This window comes from Lutra lutra, chromosome 14 (assembly GCF_902655055.1).
Source record: "Lutra lutra chromosome 14, mLutLut1.2, whole genome shotgun sequence".
Lineage (NCBI taxonomy): Eukaryota > Metazoa > Chordata > Mammalia > Carnivora > Mustelidae > Lutra > Lutra lutra.
In genome coordinates, this window is record NC_062291.1 from 88,535,727 (window position 1) to 88,556,452 (window position 20,726).

At 63.5% G+C, this 20,726-nt stretch overlaps 1 protein-coding gene across 1 annotated transcript in view; it reads left to right on the forward strand.

Annotated features, from left to right (window-relative positions):
- The first annotated feature begins 2,543 nt into the window (after positions 1–2,543).
- The window catches only part of ADGRA1 (adhesion G protein-coupled receptor A1), a 31,956-nt gene continuing 13,773 nt past the window's right edge, over positions 2,544–20,726 (forward strand). The window contains exons 1-5 of the mRNA XM_047701323.1: positions 2,544–2,964; positions 3,569–3,771; positions 11,322–11,449; positions 11,885–12,008; positions 16,294–16,439. Coding sequence (XP_047557279.1) covers positions 3,769–3,771; positions 11,322–11,449; positions 11,885–12,008; positions 16,294–16,439 — 401 coding nt within the window. The 5' untranslated portion in view covers positions 2,544–2,964; positions 3,569–3,768. The remainder of the gene's footprint in view (positions 2,965–3,568; positions 3,772–11,321; positions 11,450–11,884; positions 12,009–16,293; positions 16,440–20,726) is intronic.

Consider the following 20,726-nt stretch of genomic DNA (forward strand, 5'->3'; position numbering starts at 1 on the left):
TGATGCGAACCTCCTCAGGCCCGCGTGCCCCCAGCAGGGCCAGAGCATGCCCCTGCGTCCCCCTCCTGAGCCTGGCCCTCCAGGAGCCCTGTGCCCCATAGACCCCTGCCCCGGTATGTCAGTTCCAGGACGAACCCTGAAGGACACTCCTGGGGGTCTGATGTCTAAGAAGGAAGAGAAGAATGTGATCTGAGGGAGAAAAGACTAATTGCGCAAGAGCAACTGGGGCACCAGCACCGCACGCCCATCCCCCGCCACCCCCAGTGTCTACAGACGGGCCATCAGGACGCACCCAGGGGAGGGCCCTCTGCCCACCGGCACTCAGACACCAAGGGCTCCACTTGCCCATGGCCCAAGGAGCCCAGGGTGGGCCCGCTCACAGCACCACCCAACTTTCTCAGGCCCAGACACAGAGCTGGAACCTGCCTAGGCCCTCCCTCCTCTGGGGCCTGCCGACGACACATGCCCCGTGGCCTCCCTGTGGCCTCCCCGTGGCCTCCCCGTGGCCTTGGATGGCGGCCTGGGTCCTCCTGGGGCCCAACAAGTTTGCTCATTTCATTGTTTGGTCTGAGATGAGGCTCCACTTCAGGGCAGAATGAATCTGTTGAGGCCAATCTCGGTTAGAAACGGTCTGCACAGATTCTGATGGACGCCTGGGGGTGGGGGCTGGTTGCCATGGCAACGGGAGAGCCCGTTTCCATTCCACTGTGCGATCCTCGGGTGCTGAGTGCAGAGACACGGGGCTGCTGGCGTGTCCCGCAGCCGCCAGGGCCGGGCTGCGCTTGTGCCCAGAGACGCCGTCCCCAGCGTCCTAGGGCCTCTGCCTGTGCATTCCCGGGGCCCCTGCGGGGGCTGGAAACAGGCGCCTGCTCTGAGGAGAGACGAGTCTGGCCTGAGACGTCAGCCCCGGGAACCTTTCTCATCCCAGCGACCTCGTATTTTTAGTAAGTGTCAGGGTGGGGGCTAGACGCTCACTTCGGAGAGAGGGAAGCCGGCCCCTGTGTTCCCTACGCCCCACCGTGCCGGCTCTGTCCTCGCTGACCTCCCCAGACCACCAGTCAGACCTCTGATTCCAGCCACTCTGAGGCCGATCTGGAGGCCATCCCACCATCCTCCCCCAGAACGTTTCCTCTTCTCCCACGAAGGCCTGTGGGTTCCCAGCAGGTACAGAGAAACCCCAGCCCCCAAACGGAGCCCTGGGCAAGGGGTCCCAGGACACTGGCCGCTCGGCACGGCAGGAGCAGCAGGGTGGGCTCGGCCCCCGCAGTCCTCCCTCCCTGACGAGGCAGAGCCCACACTGCCTGCCCCACGCGGAGCCTGGCAGGCTGTCCAGCCGCCCCGCATAGAAAGCGCCAGCCGCCCACCTCTGCGTCAGAAGCGGCTCTCCCCAGACGGAAGGAACCACCCTCTGCCGAAAGAACAGAGCAGGCGTCTGACAGGTGGTCAGGGCTGAACGTCCACAGGCCAGCGTGGCTCCGTTGTGCACAGAGGGCAGACCCGCGCCCGCAGTGTGAGCCCGCAGTGCAGAGGCCTGTGTTCGTGAGGACAGTTTGTGGAGGGAGCTGCAGGTGGACGGCCCCCAGCTTGGAGGAGTCTGGGCAGAACCCCGAGTTCACTGTGAGCCTTCCCGCCTTCCTCCTTGCCGTGCACATCCAGAACCAGCAGCCGGGGCCCTCTCCCTGGGGAGCGACCCCAGGAAGCCGGGCTGGGTTGGGGCCCAAGGGAGGACGCGCACAAACACCCACTCCGCCACAGAGTCACTCTGCCCCTCCGGTTTCACAGCTGCTGTCTAAAGCCCAGGGCTCCGCACGGCGGCCCCCGGAAGAGAGCCGGGAACACCCCCTCAGAGGCGAGGTGCCACGGGCTGAGAAAGCCAGGCCTGCAGGACCCTGTTGGTGTTTAATTCTTAACGATGCTCCTCCGAGTCCGGGCCCAGGCCCCCCAGAACCTGGCGACTCTCCCAAGCAGGCACCAGTATCGTGACCTTTCAGCCTGGAGGGAAGAGCACTGGGCTCCCAGGGCTCGCGTGTGCCCAGCGTGGTCCCCAGGCCTCCAGCCACACCTGCCTGGGAGCACGGAGCTGGAAGTCCTGCCTGGTAGGGGTCGAGCTGGGCGGGCAGCCCACCCCTGTGCTGGGTCTCGCTGCCTGTCCTCTGCCCCTCACCGCTCCTCTGAGCACCTGGCTGTCACCTGCTGGGGCCAGGACCCTGGGTTGGGGCAGGGCTGCAGCCCATCCCCACCCCCAGGGTCACCCTGCTGGCTCACAGGACCAACACGTGTGAGCTCAGCTTGGGGTGGGCAATTAGGATTTGAGAGTATTTTAATATAAGGCCCATGAAAATTCCTCTGAAATCAATTTTCTTGCTCCCATTTCTGTGCCTGGAGCCCTCAACAGACAAGGATTCCCTTTAAAAATGAATAAACTAACACCATCCAGTCCTCCTTCCGCCTCCTTTCAGGGAGATGTTTAATGCGAGTTGTCGGATTCTGTTGGAAGCGAAGGCAAAACCTGGCCGGTTGTCTCTTTAAATCCGCACCGGCCGGCGGCTGGGAAGAACCATTCCCGCCTGCCGCAGGGAGCCGGCCCCGCGCCGCCGCCGCCATCCGCGCTCCCCCATCCCCATGGTTACGGCTCCTGCTTCCCGGCCGGTCCTCGTCCCCCGGCTGTCGCCCGCCCTCCAAGCAGGCACAGAGGCGGCTGGCAGTCCCCAGGCTGAGTTCTGGAAGCCGCCTGCTGAGAAGCGCCGACGTCTGCGGTCCCGGCTCTGGCTCTGACTCATCCCCGGTGCGGAGCCCGAGGCGCGGGGTCGGCTGCGGTCCTGCAATCTGTTGATAAGTCCACTCGCCTGCTCCCGCCCTCGGCCCCTCGGCATGGAAACCCGTCTCCGGGCACGGAGCTCGCGCCGCAGCGGGTCGGCTCGGAGGAGCACGGCGGGGCCCCCACGGCGGCTTTTGCCAAAATAGGTGAGAAGTTGAGCTGTGGCTCTGGGCGGGGGTTTGGGGGGCCCCCCCGCAAGGTGGTGATGGGAGCGGAGGTGGGGGGAGCCGGGGGCCTGCAGGACGTGGCAGATAGAGGAGGGAGAGGGGAGCCCCCCTCCCCCCAGCCGCTGCTCGCCCCAGGGCCAACCCCGCTGGGGCGGTTTCTGCCATCCCCGGTGCTGTTCCCCAGGCAAACGCTGAATAACTTTGGGTTCCACGGCTGAGGGGAGCATCTGGGGGGCCACGCCGGACCCCGGGGTGAGCTGCTCCTCAGGAGGGGGACCCAGGGTTGGCCCAGGGCTCCCCCCGGAACCTGATAGACGTGTTGCAGGCTGAGCAGCTTGCCAGGCAGGGTGGCTAGCAGACGCTGGCTCCGGGGGGGACATGGCAGCACTCCCAGGGGCAGTGTCTGGCTCTGCACGTCCCGCCCGAGGTCCCAGGCCGGCAAGCAGACCCTGTGTGCCCCGGGCCACCAAGCCCCAAGCCAGATGCTCCATCAGACTGGCCGGGTGGGATGGCCGTGTGGGTCCAGCCCTGCGCTGAGGCCAAGGGACCCTCCGCCCTGCCCTGACCGTGGCCTTCTTCACAGATGGGGACAGCCTCTTGACCCTCACCTGCCCTGCCATCGCCCTGAGACACCTGGCCCGGGGCTCGACCCCACAGCCACTGTGTGGGACCTTGACCTTCGGGACGGCCATGGATGCCGGCAGGGAAGAAGGTGCCACATAATCGGCTCAACGGCAACCCCGCTCTGTCCGGCACGCACGCTGCAGGAGCTTGGCAGGGCTCATGGTGAGTACGAGCCCCCACCGGGCAGCAGGGCCCAGCCATGCTGAGGGCGGCCACCCCTGTCCATGGGGTTACCGCGTGGCCCGTTAGCGGCCTCGGGCCCCCCAGCCCCCGGTCTCCAGGGCTGCCAGCCGGCCGCTCTGCTGTCGATCATACTAATTAGTGGCAGGGGTGCCGCAGTGTGAAGCCGTGTAGTGAGGAGAGGAGATGCGGTCCTGCGTCCCTCCCCAGGGCTCCAGCCCAGGACCCGTGACACCGCCTCTGGCCCCCGGCGGGGGTCCCCCGCCCCTCCTGCCCGAGGCGAGGCCTTCGCAGGGCCTTCCCCCTCCCCTCGGAAAGTTGGCCGGACGGTGGGAGGTGTGGGCTGGCTTCAGCAGCACGTACAGCAGTCACGGGGAGGGCACTGTTCCTCCCCCCAGAGCAGGGGGCACGGCGGCCGCCAGCACGAGCGTCCGGGGACTCGGCGTGCTGGCTCGTGCAGCCTCCGTGCGGTCCTGCCGGCTCAGCTTCCGGGAAGGCTGGCGGAGAGTCAATAACGCATTGTGTGTGCTCGTGAGGGTCGGGGGCAGCGGAGGCCCAGGCGCGTGCGGGGAATGCCGATGGCCCGAGGACACGTGGCCGCGGCTCAGGTGCCAGCACTGACTCAAATGCACCCCCGAGTGTCTGCTTCCAGAGCGGCATCTGTCTGAGTCACTTGTCCGTTTCCTTCCTGTTCGTTCGAGAACCACAAGTAAGGTCGGTGCTCGTTGCCAAGACTCCGCATGGTCCGCAGGGCTGCTCCGAGCCCCGCCGGCCGGGAGGGCGCCCAGACTCCCCTGCTCCTCGGGAGGCCGGCCTGGCCAGACGCCCGGCTCCTTAAGGGACTGCCTGTGGCCGCGCGGCGCCTTGCCAGCATGGCTTGGGCCTCCAGGTCGGCCTGTTCTCAGGTTTTCATCCTCAGGTTAGAGCCTTACTTGCAAAACGGAACCTGTTGTCAGCAGACAGAGGGCAAGCCAGGAGCCGTGGCAGAAGCCTGGGGGCAGGGCGGGACGCCTTGGCCTAAGCCAGCAGCCCTGGGCCTCCTCCCGTCTGACCCTGGCCCTTCCAAGCAGGTCTGCCCTACATCCCACCTCCTGCAGCCGCACCCACGTGCAGAGCTGCCCCCAGCCCAGCCCCGGACACTTGCCCAGTCCAGGACCGTGAAGCCGATGGGTCACACTTGCCGGGAGGGTTTAGAGCCTCAGCAGTTTGTTGGTTTTTTACTCCTAAAAAATAACATGTTCCCTGGAGATTCCCCAAAGAAACGCAGACCCAGCCCTGCGGGGCAGCAGCCAGCATGGCTCCGCACACGTCTCTGAGTCTGTGGTGTGGATGCTGGGAGACCTCACCCAGGGGCCCAGGCGATACGAGGATGAAGACCAGAGGCTGTGGCCAGCAGGGTGGCCCGACCCTGGCCACCCCACACTGCCACACTCACGCCACCTGCAAGGCACCAGCCCTGGGCTGGCCGCCAGCTTCCCTGACACCTGAGGTCGGCAGTCAGCCTTGTGGCTCCTGAGCGTGATGACACACGGTCTCCTGGAGGCACCTTGGGGCCACGCTGGAGTCCGTGTTGCACGGAGGCCCCTGTCCTCCCTTCAGGACGTGCGCCCACCTGCCCTCGATGCTCGGGCAGAGCCCTCCCCTGCAGGACCCGTGGGACCCAGGTCGCCATCATAGCTGTTAGCAAACAAAAGAGGATGTGTGTGCAGTGGCCCCATTCCTGTTCAAATTCAAGCAGCGACCACAACGTGCATCCTTTGCACTCCGTGATCTTCTGTGATTTTCACACTAACGTCCCCAAGGGAACGCAGTGAGAGGCGTTGGAAGGGAGTAAGAAGTCGTCCAAAGTTGTGCACATTCTCCCGTTTCCTTTCAGAGCGTGGGTCTGGTAGATCCCCTGAGGAGCAGGGTGGTCACTGTGAGGGAGGCCACGTTCATTCCGCACAAGCCCGTCTTCCCAGCCACACCTCCTGTGGCAGGCGAGCGTGGCAGGACTCCGCGGATCACTGGGACATGAAGCAGATCTGAGAGGACAAGACGGCCGCTCAGTGATGTTGAACCGAGAGGAAGAGACCCCACTGTGGCGGCTTCTCTGTGATGTGGCCCAGGCCCAGCAGGTGCCAGCAGCCGCCAGGAGCCGTCGAGAACCCCACAGAGCCCCAACTCGCTCTGAGCTCGGGGCTAACCTGTGTCGCCGGACCATCCTTTGGCAGGTCTAGCAGGGGCTGGAAGCTGGGACAGGGAGAAAGGCAAGGCCCACCCTGGCTGTGCTCGGAGCACAGAATCCCAAAGACACAGCATGCTCAGGACACCCCTTTTCTGCACGTAAGGATCCCACATTTGAAAAGGCAGCAGTGGAATTAAAACCCTGAAAAGACCAGGGGCAGATGGAGGATGTAGAGGTGGAAGTGTGGTTCGTGCCCGCCACACGGCTGAGCAGGCGGGGTCAGGGCGGCTGCACCGGCGCGGGCAGGACCCAGCCTGCCCTGTGTCTACGCCGCCACTCGGCTAGGCTACACCTGACAACCTCCAGCCAGCCCCACAGGCTTCTGTGGCACCCGCACGCGCCCGCACGCACCCAGAATCCCGCCAGTTCTCCCCGTGCTGCTCTTCATTCAGCGTCATGTTTAAATTTCCGAAAACTTGCGAGCTTCCCTCATCCCAGAAACGGAGACTATGTCACCCCCAACGTCGCCCCGAGTGCAAGCCCTGCGGCCATGACCCCGGCCCGTGGGAGTCCCCGTGCTGTCCTGCACGTCCCGCCAAGGCAAACATGGGACAAGCGGGACAAACTGAGGTCCGGTGAGGGTGATTTGTGAATAAATCGTTCACCTTCTGCCTCTGCCTTTCTGCCGGGACACTTTCACGGACGATCGACGAGATCAGCGGCCGTTAGCAACACAGACGACGGACACCGGCTCGCTCAGTGCGGAGCCCAGGTGCGGGGGACGCCGAGACCGTCCGCACCTACGGGTACAGGAGGCCCCTTTCCTCCCCCTCCTGCCAAAATGGCCCGTGTTGACCGGACGATGGACACCCACGTAATACCTCCTTCCTCTTTCTTGTCTCTTAACACACAAGCGGATTTATTTGCAGAACATTCCAAAAAGGACGCATCCACCTAAAATGACACAGAGACATGGAAGGAAGGTGAGCCTCGGGAAAGGGGAAGATACTCGCAAACCACGGGCAGGGGCGCCCCGCCTCCAGGCCCCGCAGAGAACGTGGGCAGCCGTGAGAAGACGGAGGCTGCATTTCCCGGGAGCAGAGGCGTCTTCGCGAGGCTTCTAAGGCAGAGCCGTGAGCGGAGACGGCGGGCAGGGGCCGCAGCAGCGGGACGGGTTCTTGACTGAGCCCGGACTCTCCGGTGGGAAGTGCCTGCGGGTCCCAAGGGCGCTGCAGGTCCGTCCCGGCTTCAGCCCCACACGTCTCAAGGATCTTCTCTGTGGGACCCTTGGAAAGTAATTCCTCCAGGAAGAACTCATATACGTATGAACTTTAAAATATAGAATAATATCTCCTTTCTGCATTACCTACTTTGAATTTTAAATGTCACCTCTAAAAATGTAGAAAGGCACAGTTGATAACTAACTTGGAGGAAAAAATAGGAGCCCGAACGGAACTGAAGAAAACACACATTGTTGGTGCAGCTGCTCTGGGCTCAGGAGCCCCCTACACCCTTGCGGCCTCAAAACCGGGCCCTCGGACAAGAAAGCGCCCCCGCAGCAGGGTGACCTCGGCTGTGTGCGCGGGCTGGGGCGTGTGCTCAGACACACTGAGTCTTGCGCTGACACACTCAAGCCTTGGCCTATGACGGGAAGGAGGTTGGATTTCCCACTGGCTTAGCAGAAGGGGGGTGGGGTGTGGGGCCAAAACTTGGCAGGTGGGATGCCCTTGCACGGGAGTTCTCTGACGCAGGTCCTGGGCTCCAGCCCTGTGTGCTACGCCTGGACACGGGCTCCGGGCATCACAGCACGCTCTGCTCCAGAATGGGCGTCTGTCACTCCTCAGCCCCTCTCCACCCGCCACCCCTGCCCCTGCCCCCAGCAGGAAGGTGACAGCACCCCAAGAAAGGCCAAGAAGGGACAGGGAGTCCCCAGAGGGGTAGGCCCACCCCAGGCCTCAACTCGGCTGGGCTCTGTGCACGGGAACACCGTCCCTGCAGCCCGGGCCTTCAGGTCACGACTTTCAGGGTACTTAGACCCCAGGTTAAAGCCCTTGTCTCTGAAAAGAGCTAATGACACACACAACGCGGGCCTGGCTGACCTCCAGGGCGCTGACTTCTGACTGCCGGCTGGGCCGCTGTCCGCCCGTCAGCAGACAGTCTCAGAAGAAACAGCGGTGAGAAGATGATCACAAACCAGGATGTGACCTGGAAAACTCACTTTCCTCGACTTCCGCGTGGCTTACAATCGTCAGGAGGCTGGCGCTGGCTGACGGTAGCAGGTGCCAAAAACCTCAGACCTGTGGCGCCACAGGGAGCGCGCCCGAAGCCGGGGCGGCGGGTGAGGAGACGTGAGCGCTTCCGGCAGCCAGCACGTCCTGGGGAGCCGCGCGAGCCCCGGAGACAGACGAGCTGGGCCGTGACTTCCCGGCACCTCAGCGACGATCTCGGAAACCTGTCCTTGCAGACACAAGTTCCACGTTGCAGGACGGAGCGCCCGGCGGGGGCCATCGAGGCCTCCGGCGACCTGGGTGCCTTCCGGAGAAAGCTCTGTTGGCCGTGGGCGTGGGGACCAGGATGGGCCATGCTGGCGGGGCTGCAGCCCACAGTCAGCCGCAGCCCTTGTCCCCAGGGGGCCCTGCAGCCGTGGTGTCCCTGTCACCTTGTGGCTGGCATCCTTCCACTGTCCTTGGTCTTGAGCCCATGACTTCATGGGAATTGGGGCCACGGCTGCAGTGTGGGTCCTGCTGAAACCCCAGTCATCTGGAGGGGAGTCGTGAGTGTTCTGTGCGTGTCCACATGTGCCCTTTAGGCTTTCTGGCCTGTGGACAGTCAGGACAGTGGGAGGGCCACCATCGCATCCAGCCCACAGTCTGCCATGTGACACGCCTCCTTTGGCCAGCCGCTGGGTCGGGCTTCCAGCCGCTGGGTCGGGGGTCGGGCTTCCAGCCGCTGGGTCGAGGTCGGGCTTCCAGCCGCTGGGTCGGGCTTCCAGCTGCTGGGTCGGGGTCGGGCTTCCAGCCGCTGGGTCGGGGTCGGGCTTCCAGCCGCTGGGTCGGGGTCGGGCTTCCAGCCGCTGGGTCGGGCTTCCAGCTGCTGGGTCAGGGTCGGGCTTCCAGCCGCTGGGTCGGGCTTCCAGCCGCTGGGTCGGGGGTCGGGCTTCCAGCCGCTGGGTCGAGGTCGGGCTTCCAGCCGCTGGGTCGGGGTCGGGCTTCCAGCCGCTGGGTCGGGCTTCCAGCCGCTGGGTCAGGGTCGGGCTTCCAGCCGCTGGGTCGGGCTTCCAGCCGCTGGGTCGGGGGTCGGGCTTCCAGCCGCTGGGTCGAGGTCGGGCTTCCAGCCGCTGGGTCGGGCTTCCAGCTGCTGGGTCGGGGTCGGGCTTCCAGCCGCTGGGTCGGGCTTCCAGCCGCTGGGTCGGGGTCGGGCTTCCAGCCGCTGGGTCGGGGTCGGGCTTCGGTTGTCAGCCAGGTCCTTTGCTGTCAGACCGGGAGGAGCCCCCTCGGTGTCCAGGTCGCTCGGTGTCCAGGTCGCTCGACACCTTTTCCATGGCGACAGGGTTCCGTCTGCCGTTGCCATGACAGCAGAGAGGTCTCGGAGAGGGCCCTGGGCAGAGAATGATCAGGATGCAGAGGCCATAGCTGGATTCCGGGGTGGTCCTTGGCTGTCCCTGGACATCCACCCGAGGAGTCTGACGTTCCTGGATGGGTCTTGGACATACTGTCTTCCCAGACCAGGCGAGGCCAAGTGCCCTTCAAGGGCATTTCCATCCTTTCCTGCGCGACTCGGGCCGGGCGCCATCCTGGAGGAGCACCAGCTGCTTCCCACCACCCTGACCGAGGGGAGGACCCAGCTGCTTCCCACCACCCTGACCGAGGGAGGGGCCCAGCGCCCACCCAGAGCCTGTGTCAGCAAGGCTGCATACAACCACCCCCACCCCCCGACCACCAGCCTGCTGGCACGCCTGGGCAGCTCCATGTGGTCTCACAGACGACCCCCAGGCAGCCCCCTGTGGGCACCAGCCCCCACCTGCCCCCGCCACGCCGATCCGGTCCCAGGGCTGTGGAAGCGTGCAGCCCAGAGCACAAGCTGAGAGGTGAAGAAACCGTCTCACCCTCTGGCCCCGACAGTGGGCACAGGAGCACCCGGGGGCTGCGTCCATCTACTCTGGGGGCCGCGACCAGCAGCCCAGGGGGTGGGGGCAGGCCTAACCAGCACCCCAGGAAGAGCCAGTTAATGTGTACACTGTCCCTCAGTCCTGGAGCCTGGAAGCCCACGGTCAAGGTGTCACGGGGCGGTTTCTCCAGAGGCCGCCCTCCTAGACACGTAGACCACCACCTTCTCACCGTGGCCTCCAACGGGTCTTCCTTCTGGGCAGGTTGTGTCCTCGTCTCCGACTCATAAGGACACGGGTCCTATTGAACCAGGCCTCATCCTGTGACCTCTCATGACCTCGGTCACCCCCATAAAGGCTCACCACCTCCTCTGCAGGCACGTGGGGCATGAGGACTCCAACCCCTGAGTTGTAGGGATAGGTTTCTGTCCACAGCCAGGTGTCCTCGTGACTTGGCGAGTTACAGCACATGAAGGGTCTGGAACATTGCTCAGTGCATGTCAGAGGTCAGAGGCGCACGAGGCCAGGGTCCCCGTCGGCCCCTCTAGGGCCTGCGCCGCAGAGGAGGGTCTGTGCCCCGGGGCCCTCTCCTCCCTTGCACGATCACAGGGCTTGGTTGCCGCGTGCCCGGCAGGGTGTGCGAGGCCTGCCCACATGACGATCGGCTTGGCTGCCACGTTTTCTCTTGGTGGCTTGGGAACCTGGTCCCGGGGCCGGTAAATCTCGGGGCTGCCTATGCCGACATTGCGAGAGCTCACCACACCAGTCTGATGGACAAAGGGCTGAGTCCCTCAGCCTCCATGTCCGGCCAGAGCCCTCGCCCCTCAGCTTCAGGTGCCCCTTGCCCTCCAGCCTTCGACCCGGGGCTGCGATGCTGTCCAGAGGGCCTCAGGGCCGCCCCATCCCATCACACCATCCCGTCCCAGCAACTGCTCTTTCTCCGGGACTGGAGTTGGCTCCCGGGACGTGACCTGGAATTCTCCTGGGACACTCTATAGAGCAGGATGTCCGGGTGCCTGAGGCTGGGAAGTGGGGCTTGGCCACCTGTCCTGAGTCGCTGCCTCTCTGGGGGGCTCCGTCCAGATGCTCGTGGCCTGTGGGTCTGGGGCCCTCAGACAGGCCCACTCCCAGGAAGCAGGGCCCCTGTCCCCAACGCAGACATCCTTGATGGTTTGCAGGGGACAGGCCGGCTGGGGGGTCCAGGCAGCTCCACCAGGTGCCTGGTTCCTGCTCACACGGTCTGCTCTGTGTTCTTCCCAGGATCTGAAGACTGTCCTCTCCCTGCCCCAGTACCCAGGGGAGGTCCTGCACCCTGTGGTGTACGCCTGCACCGCCGTCATGCTGCTCTGCCTCCTGGCCTGCATCATCACCTATGTCGTGCACCAGAAGTAAGGCCCGCCCTGCCTCCAGGTCGCATGCTGTCACCATCACATGCAAACCCTGCAGTGAGCCCCTCCTCGCGGAGCAAGACGTCCCTGGAAGGCACCTCCTAGATCACCGGCCTAGCACCGGGGGTGGCCCTGACAGCAGCCAAGGGTGGCCGAGGGCTCAGGGACAGCCATGCCCTCCCGCTCTAGGCCTCCATCAAGGTCTTCCCTCGGGGGCCTCCGTGTTCTTATCAATCAGATAAATAGGTTCTTCCTCCAATGCCCCGGGGTCAGGTCACATGCCCCAAGAGCCCACGTCCTGGGGAAGTTACAGCAGCCGCCAGGACCCTCACACACCTTTGCCTTGTGCCCTTCAATCTGGTGGGGGAGGGGCAGCTGCGTGTTTGCGGGGGACCCTCATGCTGGGTCCTGACGGGACCTCTCCGTTGCCCGTAGCGCCATCCGGATCAGCCGGAAAGGCCGGCACACGCTCCTGAACTTCTGCTTCCACGCGGCTCTGACCTTCACGGTGTTTGCGGGCGGCGTCAACCGCAGCAAGTACCCCGTCCTGTGCCAGGCGGTGAGTGTTTCCTCGTCCTCGTGCGTGACGGGATGGAAAGTGTGTGTCCACCAATGGGGAAAGCTGTGACCGTGGTCTTGTTTATGAACGAGCACTTGAGGGTTTGCCCAGATGCGTGTCCCGGAGGGAACCGTCGGACGCCCCGGGCGCCCGTATCACAGCCTCTCCCCCAGCGAGGCCCGTTGTTTCGCTCAGCATCAGATCACGTCAGAGAATTTGTTTTCCACGTGACCAGCGAACTGGATGTTCACGGTCCAGCCCCGGACGCTGGTCGCAGGGTTAGAGACGGGAGCTGCCCTCCCACAGCCTGGTGGGGCAGGAGCGCGGGGAAGGGGTCCGCCGCGCTCCTGCCCCCGGCCAGATGAGAGTCCACAGATGCCAATGCCACAGCTCTGGTCGGGGAGGAGGAGCTCTGGCACCAGCCACTGGCCAGGGAGTGCAGGCCACAGAGGCACAGCCCCCACGTGGACCTGTGGCAGACCCCCCAACCTCACTCTGGAAGGTTCTGCTCCCCTCTCAGGTGAAAGGGCTTCAGAGCGTCGCAGCCTTGAGAACAAGTCACCACACGGTCTTCTTCCCTCCCTGTGGCCTCACCGGCTTATCTTTAGAAAGCGAGGAAATACCCGTTGGTCAGAGCTCAGAAGAGACCTTTCCCCCAGCAGTCAGCCTGGTTCCCCAGGCCCAGGAGAGGCGGCCCCAAACCCAAGTTTCTCCATGCGCTCCTCTCTCCAGCTCCTTGCCCAGACCCCTGCTCATAGCCCTAGCTCAGCCCAGATGGACAGTGACCTCCAGGTGGACAGTGACCTCCAGGTAGAGTTTCCTCCAATGCAGACAGTGGCCTCCATGGTGGGCAGCCTCCTGCAGATGGACAGTAGTAAACAGTTCCCTCCAGATGGACAGTGACTTCCAAGTGGACAGTGACCTCCACGTGGACAGTCCCCTCCAGGTGGACAGTCCCCTCCAGATGGACAGTGACCTCCAGGTGGACAGTGACCTCCAGGTGGACAGTGACTTCCAGGTGGACAGTGACCTCCAGGTGGACAGTGACCTCCAGATGGATGGTCCCCTCCAGTGCCCAGGCAGGAGTCAGAAGGGGGCTGACCCATGGACTGAAGAGAGTCTTACCAAGGACTCCCCTCGTGGGTTTCTGTCATCCGCCTAGGCCACATGGAGGGAAGCTCTCGGCCTGGCATCCACAGGCTGTCATGCTACTGCCCTTACAGCCTTTTTCTGTGAATTCAGCACTTCCTGATGGCCGTGGGAGCCGCTGGGGCCTGCTTACCTGCCACCCAGGGGCCACAGTGCCAACCTTGATGGTGGTCTGTGCACACGAGGTGGCCTGTCCCCTGCACAGAGGCGGTGAGCGTCTGCTCCCGCAGGGGGGCCCTGGGGAAGGATGGGGCGCTGAGCTCCCGCTCTGGAGCCCTGGCACCTGCAGGTCGGCACGCTTGCCTGGGAACCCCCACCCAGGCTGTCCACCCCATCAGAGGTTGGATTAGGACACCTGCGCACTGGCCCCTGCAGAAAAGCTGCTGACACACATGTGGAGACCACGCCAAGGGGCAGAGCCGCTTCCTTAAGCCTGTGGAGAGGCATGGAGACAGTGGGGGCTCAGGAAAATCCAACCATGTTCCACCTCTGAGCGCCTGTGGAGGAGCGACGCCGGCGGCGAGCCACGAAATGGACTCCGTCTTCGTGCCTCACTGGGCCACTCAAGCGCGCCCTGTGCCAAGACCCTGGCGATGAGCAGCCTGCCGCTCCCGGGCCCCGCGGCCAGCCCCCCAGGCTCCTCGGCCCCACTGGGCAGCCCATTCCCTCCCCAAAACCTAGGAACTGTGTCTATGCACCAGCCCCGATGGGGATTCCCGGATGCTGGTGTCCTCGTAGCATCTGAGGCCCGGCCAGTTAGCCGTGTGGACAGCCTCGGGACGGCGCAGGCCTGGTTGGGTCCGGAGTACCACGGTCTTCAGAGAGGACGTGTGTGAGAAACTGTTGATTGCCTTGTGGTGACAGGCCTGAGGCACCCCCGTCGGAGGGAGCCCGCAGATGAGCTCTGCAGTGGATGCCCCCCGACCTCCTGACCACGTTCCCACCAGTGAGCAGGACTGTGAGTCGTTCGCTGATTCATTTGCAAACATGCATCGGGACCCGGCCCACGTTTGGGAATGAAGCCACGTGAGGCCTGGCTGGGCTGCCCAGCTCTCTGGCAGGCAAGGAGGGACAGAGCACCTTGTGTGCATTCTAGAGAACAGAGCTGGGGCCCAGGTGAGGGAAGGGGGGCCGGCCAGCCCTCAGGGTGACGCTCTCCCTGCTCTCCCCCGACGATTCTGGAGCACAGGCGTGTGATCAGCAGACGCCAGTGGAGTGTCAGTCACTATTACGGAAGCCACGCCTGGCTCACCCAGCAGGCCCGGATATGCCCGCTACATGCTGGCCTGGGGCAGGCCCAAGGAGACACAGCTGAGACACGGGGTGTCCGAAGATGGGATAGTTCCCTTCAATGTGTCGACAGGACTCTGCAGGGCCCACATTGGGTCAGACTTCACTCTGGGGCATGCATGCAGGTGCCCTCCCCATTCTGGGGCTCATCCACTCCCCTGAGGACCTAGGGACAAGGGCAGAGGAGGGAGGGATTCTCTGTGCACCTACCCGGGCTGCGACATCGGTGCCCAGCCCCTGGACTCAGCAATCCTGGCTCCGACTTGCCCCCCCTCGGGTATAGGACGTCTCAGCCTCCACGTGTCCGGAACCAATTCACCCGAGCCAACGTGCTTTTCCCCCCGTGCGCAGCCAGGCCTGCCCCACCCTGACAAAGGATAGCTCGCCTCCGCCTTTGCGCCTGAACACGGGGCACCCTGGACCACCTCCCCCGTCCCGGTGTGGCTCAGACCCAGGCTAAGAAGACGCCCGGCACGCGGCCGGAAGCGCTGGTCGGCGGGAGGACAGCCGGTTGCTATGGCAACAAGATGACCGGGAGTCTGATTGCAGTCCTAAGTGACATCACGAGCACAGACAGCTGGCCTCCGGTGGTCCCACACGACAACATGCATCAGCGTCCACGCAGGCCCGGGCTTGGCGGTGTGATGGCCCGTGGCTGCCTCCTTCCCAGAGTGGCGGCAGCCCTGTCCGGAAGCCAGGGCGGGGTCCCTAGGACCTCCCCCTGTGTCCATCCTGAAGCAGGCGCTGGGAGGCGGGATCCTGCGGCTTCCTCCTTCCCGCAGCCCCCACGTGGGCACGCGCAGTCTGGGTCCCGGCGAGGCTGGCAGCAAGCCCCTCCCGCTCTCCTCCTGACCCCCAGCCTCCTCCGGGGACTCATTGCTGTTCATCTGTGATGACAGCCACGCTGTTGTCCCCTGAACAGAGAGACTCACTATAGTTCAGTCAAGGGCCAGGCAGACGTGGCCCCTTTCTCCCTCTGGTTCGCGGGTAGAGAGCGCTCACCCCCAGGTCCCTGGCCAGGCCGAGGAGAAGGTTGGACTTGCCACGTGCGTGCAGGGAGCCCACCCAAAACCACAGACAACTCTGGGGTCCCACTCCACCCGTCCCATTCTCATCGATCCTTCTAGAGCTTTCCACGAAGTGAAAATGGAATCTGGATTTGATAAATCGCTGCAAAACATCGTTAGCTTTAGTCAGAGTCTCCGTATTCCTTACACATCTGTGCCCTTTCCAATGACAGCCATAATTTCCTTGTCACCGTGAAATGTCAACTTACTGCTTCCCAGGTGAGCAGGCAGAGACCGAGCAGGGGATGCATACTCCGCTAGGGCAGTGCGTGCGGCCGGGGACCAGCCGGAGCAGCTGCTGAGAGCCACGAGCAACTTGGCCTTGTGGGGAGTGGATTTCAGCATCTGACCCTGAATGTCATACTCATCCCCAAGGCCATCCTGCTAGGGAGACCCTTGCTGCAGGACCGCCGCGCCCTCCTCTTGGGGGCACCTGCCCTCCTGGAGCCCTCAGGGTCCCACGTCCTGGCCACGCTGACCCTGGATGCGTGTACACAGGCCCGTGTGCTCCCAGCCCCGTCCCTCCTCAGGACAGCAGAGCCAACCCGTGCCAGAGCCTCAGCAGCCCACGTACCTCCCCGTGAAGGGGGACATCTGCCTTCACTGGGGACCCCACGTGCCCTCCTGCTGGTCACTCCCTGTCACTACTGAGTTGGCCCCTGAGAAAGCCCAGGGAGCGGGAGGGTGCAGACCCAGAGCTTGGGGAGCACACGGTCCCCTAGGGCAGCGCGCCGGGCTTGCGTTCCCAGGCGGCGCAGCTGAGCAGCCCCTCCCGGCAGGCGGGCGTCCTGCTGCACTACGCCACGCTGGCCAGCATGCTGTGGATCGGGGTGGCCGCTGGGAGCATCTACGAGCAGGTGACCAGGAAAGCGCCCCCGTGCCCGGCCGCAGACCAGCCGCCGTACCCCAAGCAGCCCCTGCTCAGGTACCCGAGCGCACGCGTGCCCTGCCGCCTCCACCACCGGCCGTCAAGGGCCCCAGCTCTGGGCTCCCTCCTGGGGGTCCCAGCAGACGGGCTCACAGGGAAGCTTGGGTTCCAAGGACAAGCCGGTCTGCACAGGTGGCCAGGGGCGGGGCGGGGCACTGGGGGCCGGGTGGGGTGTCTGGGAGGGGATGTCGGGGTGCTGGGGGCTGGAACCAGAGTCAGTGGGTCTGGGGGCCGCGGGTATGTCTCTGTGCTACTGAGCTCCACGCCACGAGGGGCTGTGGTGGAGAGCTGGGAGGGGGGGGGTCCGTGCTCCGGTCTTAGCTCCAGCCTGTCCTGGGCTTCCGTAGGCTGAGGCACCGGCTCCTTAGCTGGGAGAAACTGAGACTTGGTTACCAATCCTGAGGTGGCCACGTGACTCGGCCTTTCAAGGCTGGGTGGCAGGTGGCTCTGAAGCCTAGACTCGGTCGGGCTGGGAGGGTTCGGGACGGGCAGGTGGTCCCCGTTAGGGGACAGCTGATGCCTCTGGTGCTAGGCTGTGGCCTGGGCCCAGGGGCACAGACGCTCAGCCCCTTGGACTGAACTCTGTCCGGGTCTAAACTGGGAGGGCCTCCAGGAAATACCTCAGTGCCCAAAACGCATCCGAGGGACTCATCTTGAGGCAGATAAAACAACGCCCTATGCTGTTTAATAAATACAGTGACCTCGTTAGGTTTTCTGACACGGGGTTTCCGGAGCTCGCACACCCGTTGCCACACAGCTAGCGGGGCCCGTGGCACTCTGCCGCCAACGCCAGCCGGGGAGACAGGGTTTCCGTACCTTGTTCCTCCTTCCAGGGAGGCCCCTGCTCCTTGGGGTCTAAGAATCACTCTCAGAATGAACGTCCTGGTCTGTCGTCGATTGAAAAGCTGCCTGGTTTTTTGAAGAAAACCATGGCAGCCTCGGAATATTCTGGAGCCTTTCTCTCTGATGGTGCACATAATGAACCAGACTCCCAGGTGCTTCCAGGAGCAGTGGGCCCGGGGCATCAGTGGGCATGTGCCCCGTGGGCTGTGGGCTCAGGGGGCCTAGGACAAGAGGGGCATGGGCTCGGTGGCTGTGCTCTAAGCTGGCGTGTCACACCTGCGGGTCACTCTGGGACACTTGCTGTTCCTGCTGTGCTATCTGGAAACCACTGTCACCTCTTCCTCCATGTCCCCTTCTTTGGTACAAATGCTCGACAGTGGGGGCAGGGGCGCGGGGGGCATGTGATGTGATTCCGGCAGCTCCCTAGGTGATGACCCCTCTTGCAGGATGAGACTCGGAAGGGTTGGACGCTGGCTCTGGGCTCTGCAGAGGGCCTGTACTTCTCCACGGCCTTCTGTGGCCAGGCCTGGCCTGGGGGTGGTCATGGTGACCCCAAAGGTTGGGGGCCAGAGTCTTTCTTCCCAGACACCTCCCCAGCCAGAGGCATCCTTACCTGTGATGGCTCTTCGACTGGCCCCCAGGGACCATCCTTTTATCTGTGTCCCTGATCCCATTCCCACGGTGGCAGGTAGCCTGAGCGCAACCTCTGCAGGCCTGTAGCTCCTGAGTCCCCCGGGGAGGGAAGTGACCCCAGGACTCGTGCTGTCCCGGCCTCTCGATATGCTGGGCAGAGCTGCACAGCAGGTCTCGCTGACCTGCGGCGGACCCGGGGTGTGTGCGCCGTCTGCGGGCAGCAGGCACCCCTGTGTCCTCCCTGCTCTGCCGTCTTCCGATGAGCAATAAAAAGGAAGCCGTTTGCGTTAGGACCTCCTGTGTGAACTCAGAGCACACAGCTTTTTGAGAAACAGGTCAGCGGTCTCACTTCTCACGTTGACCTCGCTGCCAGGTTGCCGCAGAGATGCGGGAAGGGGTCTGCCGCGGGGGAGGGGGCCTGTGGGGCCGGGGCCCTGAGTTCCCTGCTCCCGCACCAGGGTCAGCGTGCTCGCTACACAGGCCCCCTCTGTGCTGCTTTGGGGGAACCAAGCCCATTCGGAGATTCCCATTCACATTCACGTAACACTTTGCAGGATTCTGGATTGGAAGAGCATTTCGGGCCTGACTGGCCCCCACCCCCGGCCTGAGCCCTGGGGGCGATCTTGGCTCGGCGGCGGCGGTGGTGGCGGCGGCGTGGGGTGGGGATGGGCCCTGCCAGGCCCAGACCCCTGGTCTGGGGTGAGACGTGTTATCTTCGAGTCAGGCTGGCTCAGGGAGAAGAGGGGCAGAGGCTTTCAGCTTCAGAACTGTTTCCTCTATCCAGGGTCCCTGGCGATTCCGTATGGACATTAGGATCCATTTCTCCATTTCTGTAAAACTGGTCACTGCGGTGTCGGTGGAACCCACCCGGACCCGACAGAGCCCTGGGAGCGGAGAGGTTGACATGAGGACTTTACAGCTTCCGATCCATAAACACGGCACGGCTGTCTGTGTCCTCGGGTCCACGAGACCTCTGCTGGGGACACGGACAGCTGTCAGCGCGCACGTCCCACACCGCCTGGGTTAGACCTCTTTCCTCAGGATCTTCTCCGTCTTCGGGTCGGTCATCGCTTATGTGCAGAGGCACCACTGAACTTTGTGTGTTGGTCTTGTGTCCCGAAGACTGGCGGGATTTGTTCCCAGAGCTGGGAGCTTTCCTGTGGATGCCTTAGGATCGTGTGTGCGCGTGCGTGTGGTCCCGTCATCAGCACACAGGGACACATGTCCTGTCCAGACAGCTTTTAGTTTTAACTCTTCCTGCCTAATCACTCTGGCTGGGACCTCCCGCACAACAGGACCCTCTCTCTCCCTCCCTCTCTCCCTCCCACTCTCCCTCTCTCCCCCCTTTCCCAGTCTCTCCCTCTTTCTCACCTTCTCTCTCTAAGTCAGTCTGGCTGGTAGTTACAACCAGTTTTGTGCACAGTTTTAAAGAGCCCGCGTGGGGTTCGTCCATTCCCTGTGTGGTTTTGCTCTTCCGTGTCTTACGACTCCGGCCGCTGTCCCTGCCGCTCCCGTCCGCCTGTAGCTGGAGTCCGTTCTTTGTGTCTGCTGTCTAGGTCCCCACGGCGTGAAGCTAGACCAGTTCGAGGTCTTTCCATCTTTATCCTATGCAGTCACAGCTACGATTTCTCTCGGGGTGTGATTCGGGCATGTTTTATCATTCATTTTAGTATTTTCTGATTTTCCTGTGATTGTTGTCTTTGGCCCGCTGGCTCTTCAATTTCCTGGACAATTAGGTTTCAGGGCGGTGGGGGGCTCTCGAGACCTGTGCCAGCTTCAGTGTCAAGCTGAGGGGAGGAAACTCCAGCTCCACCAAAGAGGCCTGTGGCTTGGAGGGGACGTCCCTGTTCTAGGGACGTGTAGCACGATCCACGGCCTTGGGGGGTGGGGCTCGGGGATAGACTCAGCTGGGGTGCGGATCTCGGCCCGGGTACTCTGCCTTTCTCAAGCAGGAGGGCGTGGTCCTCAGGCAGGGCCAGTGCTGGGAAGTGCAGGATGCATTTTGGAAGGCGATGACCTCGGGTGGAGGGCATGAGAGGGGACAGCCCAAGAGAGGAGCTGCTCTGTGGGGGCAGGACCGGGTGACAGACACAGGAGGACTGCCAGCCCCAGCCCCCCCGCCACCAGGGCCTCTCTGATGCAAGGACACTGCACCTTGCCCATCACGCGGGCTCTCTTTCAAGATACCCCAAGGGTCTCTGCTGCCAGAAGCCGCCGTATCCCACAATGTCCTTGTGCTCCCGGATCCAGACTTTCACATCCCATGGTGGCTGATGCCTCCCCCTGGGGGTCCTGACAGTGCCCACCAGTGCGTCCACATGGAAGGAATCCCAACCCCGCATTCCCCATGTGTCCACCAGGAACAAACCCCAAACCCACGTCCCCATTTCAGCATCCCATCACCCGTGTCAGAAAGCCAGCACGGCTCCAGATTATTCTCATCCCCTAGCCTGAATCAGGGAGCCCACAGGCCCCGACTCTGCCCCCAACCCTGCACCTCCCCATCCTCCACAGGCCTCGTTCTTGGTGGCTGAGGGTCCTGCCACCACCCTGCAGAATTTCCGTTCCTCCAGAGAGGGAAGCCCGGCTGTGCGTTTCCCTTCCCAAAGCATGCATGGCTGCCCACTGCTGCCCGGCCTGGCCCCGGCCTTTAGCTGGTTTCCCAGCATGCCAGCCGGAGGGCCCACGGCCAGATGCCCAGAGCCCCCTGTCCTCCTCCCCGGGCCCAAAGAAAGGGCTGTGTCCTCAGATTCCAAAACACAGCGCCTGCAGGGATTCAATAAATATTTTTTAAATTGGCCTTAAATA